At 46.1% G+C, this 7,502-nt stretch overlaps 1 protein-coding gene across 1 annotated transcript; it reads right to left on the bottom strand.

Moving 5' to 3' along the window:
- Positions 1 to 387: 387 nt before the first annotated feature.
- On the bottom strand, positions 388 to 5,221 carry PEBP1 (phosphatidylethanolamine binding protein 1). The gene is made up of 4 exons (XM_060121160.1): positions 4,972 to 5,221; positions 3,703 to 3,812; positions 2,886 to 2,986; positions 388 to 954 (listed from the first exon to the last, which is right to left on the bottom strand). The coding sequence occupies exons 1-4, from the start codon at positions 5,104 to 5,106 to the stop codon at positions 737 to 739; spliced, it is 564 nt and encodes a 187-aa protein (XP_059977143.1). The 5' UTR covers positions 5,107 to 5,221; the 3' UTR covers positions 388 to 736.
- Between the last annotated feature and the right edge of the window lie 2,281 nt (positions 5,222 to 7,502).

Genomic DNA, 7,502 nt, shown 5'->3' with positions numbered 1-7,502 from the left:
CATTCAGCAACTCCAGACCGGCTTTTCTTACAGCGAAGAGTGATCAATTTAACAGGCACAGACTTTCGGATTTCTGATGACCTCTCACTCAGCCCTGCAGCTCATCTAGATGGCCAAGCTTTAACAGCAACTCTCTCCCTACTGCTTTTTTCAGTATTGCTCTTTAAAGGAGCCAGAGCAGGACACTGACACCCAATAACCAGCCTGAAATGTATCACGTGGGGGGCTAGCGGACGTGCCGGCCCCTGGGCCCCTGGTTGTCTTCGTGAGAGACAGGGCTGTGAAAACACATGCCAGAAGATGCCGTCACAGACAATCCTGGGCTCGGGCTCACAAAGGCAGAGGCAATCAACCTTTTCTTTTCTTTTTTTTTTTTTTTTTTCAACCTTTTCTTTTTTTCAGCCTCCCTTTAAGATTCTTTGATGCTCTGTTCTAATACTGCAGACCTGGTCTTTTTACCAGAATTTTTTTCTTCTAAGTCTGGGTTGTTATTCTTATATTAACATTTTGATGACCCCATCCTAGTACCAAAATATCCGCCACCAAAACGGAGTTCAAACTTGATCAAAACGTAACCCCCCTAGAATTACAGAGGACAGGCAGAAGGAAAAGTCACCCTAAACCTAAATCTGCCCTCTCAGGGCCCAGGCAGGGGGAAGGGGAGAAATCTACATGCATCACTAAACTGAAACACTGCTTGGGAACTCTGGGACCGTGTCCATCTCCTGGCTTTCCTCTACTTCCCAGACAGCTGCTCGTACAGTTTGGGCACATAGTCATCCCATTCGGCCTGGTAACACGTGCCGGCCACCGGAGCCCCGAGCTCGTACTTTTTGCGGAAATTCGCCACCTTGAATTTGCCACGGTGGTCTCCAGATCGGTTGCTGAGAATGGGCTCATCACACTTCAGTGGCCTGTCCTGCTCGTAAACCAGCCAGACGTAGCGGTGAAGGCCTGGAGGGAGAGGCGGGAGGGAAGATGTACACACAGCTAGGCATGTGAGAGGGAGACATCACCCATTTTCGGGGAATGCACCAACTTGGAGGGACCCAGACCACCCCATTTATAGAGGGACCTAAGTCCACTGCAGCTTTATTCACAATAGCCCAGAGAAGAAAGCACCCCAAATGTCCATTGATGAACGAATGGATAAACAAAATATAGTATATATGTATGATGGAATATTATTCAGCCTTGAAAAAAGAAGGAAATCCTGCCCCATGCTACCACGTGGATGAGTCTTGGTATGGATCTGCATGTGGCATGGAACTTATATGGAGCTACTGAAACTTTCCTATACTGCTGATTAGAGTGTAGAAATTTTCAACCATTTTGGATTTCTATGACCCAACAATTCTACTCCTAAGTATTTACCCAAGGGAAATGGAAACATGCCCAGAAAAGGACAAGAGTGTAAACAACAGCTTTATTCATAGTATCCAAACACTGGAAACACAACCCAAATGTCCAGGGAATGGCTACACAAACTGTGGTATATTTGCACAATGGAATACCACTTGGCAATGAAAAGGAAAAAGCTACTACCTTGAGTCCAAGAGACCAGTCACTGAAAACAAATGCATACTGCATGACACCATTTATAAGAATACAACAACAGCAAGAGTAATCCATAGAAAGGAGTCAGAAAATAATTAGCTCTGGGGTAATTTAACTTAAAAGATGCCTTAAGAACTTTCTGGGGTGACAAAACTATCCTACATCCTGTTTTCCATGGTGCTCACACGGATGTGTGCATTGGTCAATGTTCACTGACTATAAACCCTTCTGATCTGTGTGTTTTATTATACGTAAGTTATACCTGACTAAACAAATACGAAAAAGAAAAAAGTGAGTTACTGAAGCTCTTTTTGTTAATGAGAACACAGCTCCTGCTTGAGAGAACTGCTTTATTCTCATGGGTGTATCTTCCATAATTAAACTGCCTAATGCAGTTTTATAACTGCCCCAGAAAACTTAAGAGATACCTGGGAAAGCTGTCCCTCTCCCATCCTCTTATGAATGCATGAGAGGGCCTGGAGCCATCTGAAGTTTCTGGGCCTAAAGATAAAACACAAGGTCCCTTGTCGGGGGCCTTATACCTCTTCAGAGTAACTCATGGCTGGACAACGTGTACAAGAGCAAGTGTTCTGCCGTGCTCCACTTCCCTTGCTTCAGGAAATGGAAACACCTGTAATGCATGACAGGCAATAACAGTGCATCTCCCACTGTTAGCCTAGGCAGCACTTACCCACCTTGGAGAGGTTCAATACAGTATTCTCTCTCTCTCTCTTTACATATATAATACATAACCTAAGGCAATACATTATGTGTGTGTATCTTCAATACAGTCCTTAGTAACCAAATCTTTTCAAGATACCACACTAGATTTTCGATAGAAAGACGAAATGACAAAAAAGCCAATTTTTTATAATTAATTTGGAAACTATGACCATTTCTGAGACCTTTCATGGGAACTAGAAACTCAACCCACAGGGCAAAGGCTGAATATGGAATTTAGCTGATTTAACTGTTTAATCCACGTGTAGCTCCCCTGGGAAGTTGTTCTCAGCATTCTGCAACATTGCTTCCTTGGTATCTCTTCACCAACTTCCCTGCTTGCTAAAGGCCTGACAGCTGAGAGGCAGCGCTAAAAGAACATCCATCTAACTGGTACCCAAGGCTCTAGCCACCTGACACTACAGCAGGTCTGAGCGTCCCTGACAGGCAGTTGCCTTAGAGGGGAACCGAGTTGCCTAAAGTCTCCACTAGGGTAAGGGCTCTCATAAATAAAAATAAAACTCTAAGAACCAGACTAAAATTTTGTAGCACTTTAGGCCAATCCTGATGTCCCCGCCCATCTCCCTCCAAAAGCAGCCTTTACTGACCTGTGCCCTTGGGAGGCCCAGAGCCAACATAATCAGAGAGGACCGTGCCACTGCTTATGTCGTTGCCCTTCATGTTGACCACCAGGAAATGGTGCCATTCCCTACATGGAGGAACAGAGGACCATCAGCACCGCAGGAAGTTATTATGCACGCATGGGCGCAGCCAGCAAATGTGCAGCACGCACGTGCTCCACACCAGGATGCAGTGACAGACAAGACAGATGGCCCCACCTTCTCGGCCAGAGCAAACCTTACATGCCAGCAGAGAGGACCCAGCCACTCCCTCCCTCCTTCCAACTCTCTAGGGCAGGGGTCAGCACACTTCTGTGAAGGGCCAGACAGTAAATGTTTTAGGCTTTGTGCAACACACTGTCTCTATCACAACTACTCAACTCTGCAGCTGTAGCCTGAAAGCAGCCACAGACAGGACATAAATAAATTATCGTGGCTGGGTTCCAACAAATCTTTGTTTAGGGACACCAAAATCTGAATTTCATGTAATCTCCACATGTCACAAAGTATTATTGTTCTTCAATTTTTTCCCCCATTCATTTAAAAATGTTAAAGGCATTCTCAGCTCATGGGGCTGTACAAAAAAAGGTCTCGGGCAGATCTAGCTCTCGGCTATAGATTCTAGACTTTTGTTCTAGGGAGTGAAAGGGAGGAAAATGCACACTCAGGCTTAAGCATGGACGTGAACACCCCAAATCGGGTCTATTTCTGCCACCACAGCATGTCCAGTAAGGGACTTACACAGTGCAAGAAGCACTGGGTCACATGTGGATGACTTGCTGTTTCCCATCTTTCCCCAACTTGCCTGTATTTGGGGTCCTTCCTGCTGGGAGCATCCGGGTCTGTCAAGACCAAGGTATACAGTTTACCTGGATCGAGGCCATCCCACGCAATGCTGGTGGGCCGGTTCTTAACCTGTAGGAAGGAACAGATTTGGAGTTTAAGTCAGAAATGTTGAAGAAACCAATACTTTCTTTGACCTCAGATTCCTTAAAGGTCAAGCACAGTAAATTATTAATTAAAGCTCAAGTATATCGACTCTATTAAGAGCGAGGATGTGACATTTAATATACATTATTTATTTTAGTCCCAACAACAATATGGGGCTAGTAGACTTAGAAAGACGATGGGTCAGGATTTCAACGCTCGTGCTGACTGCAACCTTACATTACCTGGAATGACAGGATCTCTAGATTGGTAACCACGTTACCTGGGGCCTGCTAAAGTGAAATCTGAATTAACGAGATATTTAAAAGAGCAGAGAAAATGAGAAAACCAAGGTGGGCAGACGTGAACAGTGAGTCTGGAAAGAGAGGCTGCGAGATGGGCACTTTAAACACCCAAAACAATAAACTCTGTAAACGTCTAAACCAATAAACCATCTGGGAACTGTTTATTCGCACTGTTGCTCCAGAGGTTCGGAACCAAAAACTCGCCACGGCGTCGGGCACCTAGTTTCCCCACTTGCAGCAGCCAGGACCTGGTTAGGCCTCAGCCGTGGGCGCTCAGAAGCCAAACAGTAAAACAAGGCCGTTTACCCTCGAGCCTTCCAGCTGCAGAACGCATTTACCTTTGGGGCGGCTTCACGCTACTGGGAAGAATCTCTGGGCATTGCTGCTCACCGCTGCTCACTGCTTACATAATGCGTCATATGCCCTCGGGTGGGGCTTTTACTTCCCAAATTGAGGCCTAGATTCCTGAGCACCGAGGGGAGGCTCTGGGGACGTGTGGGCGGCCACTCCCCACTCCCTCCAGGGAACGGCGCCCTCCCCTCCCCTGCGCAGCGATCTGGGCCGTTTCGAGGCCTATGCCACTGCCGGCGCCTCGAAGTCCCGGGAAAACGGATCAATTTCTTCCGAAGCCGAGCCCCGCCTGCCACGTGCCGGGTTCCCAGGGCTGGGTGGGGGGAGGGGGCGGTCAGAAGGCCTGCGGCTTGGGCACCGCGACCCCCTTCCCTCGGTTGATCCGGCGCACGGAGGCCGGAACGTCCCTCCCCACCTCCACTGGGTCCCCGCCCCTCCGACCTGAGAGACTCTGAGCCTCCAGTAGCTGCACCCCCGCCGCCCTTGGGTACCTGGGTGGGTGTCAGCACTTTGCCCAGCTCGTCAACCTCCGCACCGCCGTATTTGACCTGCAGCGGATGCTGCGGCCTCTCGTCCACTTCCTGCAGGCTCAAAGGCCCGGACCACTTGCTGAGGTCCACCGGCATCGCGAAACCGAGAGGGTCGGACAGCAAGGAAAGCTGCGGGAGGACTCACGCAGGGTAACTGCCCAGCCTCCCAGCAGCCTACAAGCTGTACCGAGGCAACGCAGGCACTACGGCCAGGGAGCGCATGCGCCAGAGCCACCGCCCCGCCCTGCCCCGCTTCTCCAGTCACCGGCGAGGACGGGCCCCACGCTGCTCTCTGATTGGCCGAACCCAGTAGCGCGGGTCCTGTAGCGCTCCCGGGTCAATGCAGCAGGTTTGGTCTTTCTTTTTGCGGAGGGGGAATGTGCCGCCTGCCGCTGGCGGAGTTCCCAAGAACTGTGGCTGGGCTTGCAAGACTGTTGTTTGAAGAACTGCAATTGAGCTACCATTAATTTTTTTAACCTTTTTGCATGATTCTTTGCTCTACTTTCTAAATGCAGAAATGGTATGGTCTTGCTTTTCTCTTGCACTTCTTAAAACAACCTCATTGCCCCGCCTCCTGGTATTTTCGCGCATGCTCACTGGTTTCCGTAACGGCCAGGAGAGGGCCTGGGGGAACTTTTGAGCGTTGTTCTCAACGGGTAAATATATTTGTACATATATTTGATCTCCCTATCCCCACTTGCTCTAGACAAGGTTCTTGGGAAATTTTTTTTTTTGAGAATTTTTTTTTTTAAACTTGCAAAACAAGGAATGTTGCTGACCATCCAGTTTTAAAAGGATGAAGTCAGCCACTGCAGTCCCTGACCTACAACACACCCTGAAAGGCATTCAGGACAAGAACAGGATGATGCACTGTGTGCCTTGAGAAAAAAAAGGCAAAATCCTTAGATCTTAGATATATTCTAGGAGAATTTTTAAATGAATCCAGATTCTTGCATCTTTCCATACTTAAAAAGCACTAAAATCATGAACTGAGATATCTGCTCCTAATGACTAGCATCAATCTTCTACCAACATGTATGCTTGATTGCATGTACCCCTTAGCCAAAATCATATATATACTGGCCTCTCCCTCTTCCTCTTCGAAGCAGTTCCTCGGAGCTATTTGAGAGGCTGTCTCCCAGGCTGTAGTCCTCAGTAAGACACAGAATAAAACTCAACTTCCAACTCTTGTGCTTTTTTTTTTTTTTCGGTCGACAAACCATAGTTACTATTCCTACTTTGTTGACAAGTGGCTCTGTCTCAAAACTGCTCTCATTGTAGCCACCAAATGCTTTCTTTTTCTAAATATGATGGGCACTATTTAATACTCCTTATCTAATTTGACCTTAGGAGAGCTTTTGACATTGATAGCTACCCCCCAGGGAATAAAAAGTTGTCTGTTGTTTTTATTTCCTATTAGGAAATAATACAATTCATTGTAGAAAATTCATATTAAAAAATCCAAAGAAGTAAATACGAATAGCTTCTATTCCACTACTTGAACATAAACATTGGCAACAATTTGGGGTATATTTTTCCGATTTTAAAACTATGACTATAGGGGACTTCCCTGGTGGTGCAGTGGTTAAGAATCCGCCTGCCAGTGCAGGAGACACAGGTTCAGTCCCTGGTCCGGGAAGATCCTACATGCCGTGGAGCAACTAAGCCCACGCGCCACAACTACTGAGCCTGCACTCTAGAGCCTGTGAGCCACAACTACTGAGCCCATGTGCCACAACTACTGAGCCCACGTGCCACAACTACTGAAGCCTGTGAGCCTACAGCCTGTGCTCCACAACAAGAGAAGCCACTGCAATAAGAAGCCTGCACACCACAACAAATAGTAGCCCCCACTTGCCACAACTAGAGAAAGCCCGTGCACAGCAATGAAGACCCAATGCAGCCAAAAATAAATAAATAAGTAAAATAAATTTTAAAAAAATTATGATTATAAATATTTTGTTCTGTTTATTCACCCAAAAAATTGCATTTACTCTACCATTGTAGAATATCCATATGAAAATGGATCTTCATTATTTTAATGGGCTAGTCTACTCTAGGTGCACCACAATTTGTTCAACAAACGTCCTGATTTTGGACATTTATGCTATTTTGTTGTTTTTTCATTTTACAGATATCACTGAAATGAATATGTGTTTGTGTGTGTGTGTGTGTGTGTGTGTACACTTGATGGATAGTTTCAAGAGAATTTTATTAGGGATTAGGTAGGTCAAAGAATATGTACTTTAAAGGGATGAATCATAGCTAGTTAACTGTCTACTTAAGTCCAGACCAGAAGTAATGCCTTCAACATGAAACACTAATATGATTGTTGGTTCTTTCCATCAATTGTTCTATAAATGCATTTTGAGAAACTTGTAACCAAAAGAGAAATAGTCCCTGCCCTTGTGGAGTATATAGTCTAGCAGTGGAGAGAGGCATTCATCAAATGACATTCAACAAATAAAAAATTACAAAATGTGATCTTTCTC

The sequence above is a fragment of the Lagenorhynchus albirostris genome, chromosome 14, assembly GCF_949774975.1.
Source record: "Lagenorhynchus albirostris chromosome 14, mLagAlb1.1, whole genome shotgun sequence".
Taxonomy (NCBI): Eukaryota; Metazoa; Chordata; class Mammalia; order Artiodactyla; family Delphinidae; genus Lagenorhynchus; species Lagenorhynchus albirostris.
Note: the sequence above shows the minus strand (reverse complement) of the source record. Positions and strands in the feature narration are given on the sequence as shown.

Coding starts and splice junctions, on each gene's coding strand:
- PEBP1 (XM_060121160.1), bottom strand. CDS start 5,106: ATGCCGGTGGACCTCAGCAAGTGGTCCGGGCCTTTGAGCCTGCAGGAA. Junction 2,987..3,702: donor AGGAAGGACCCCAAATACAG/GCAAGTTGGGGA, acceptor TCCTCCATGTAG/GGAATGGCACCATTTCCTGG. Junction 955..2,885: donor TGGGCCTCCCAAGGGCACAG/GTCAGTAAAGGC, acceptor CTCTCCCTCCAG/GCCTTCACCGCTACGTCTGG.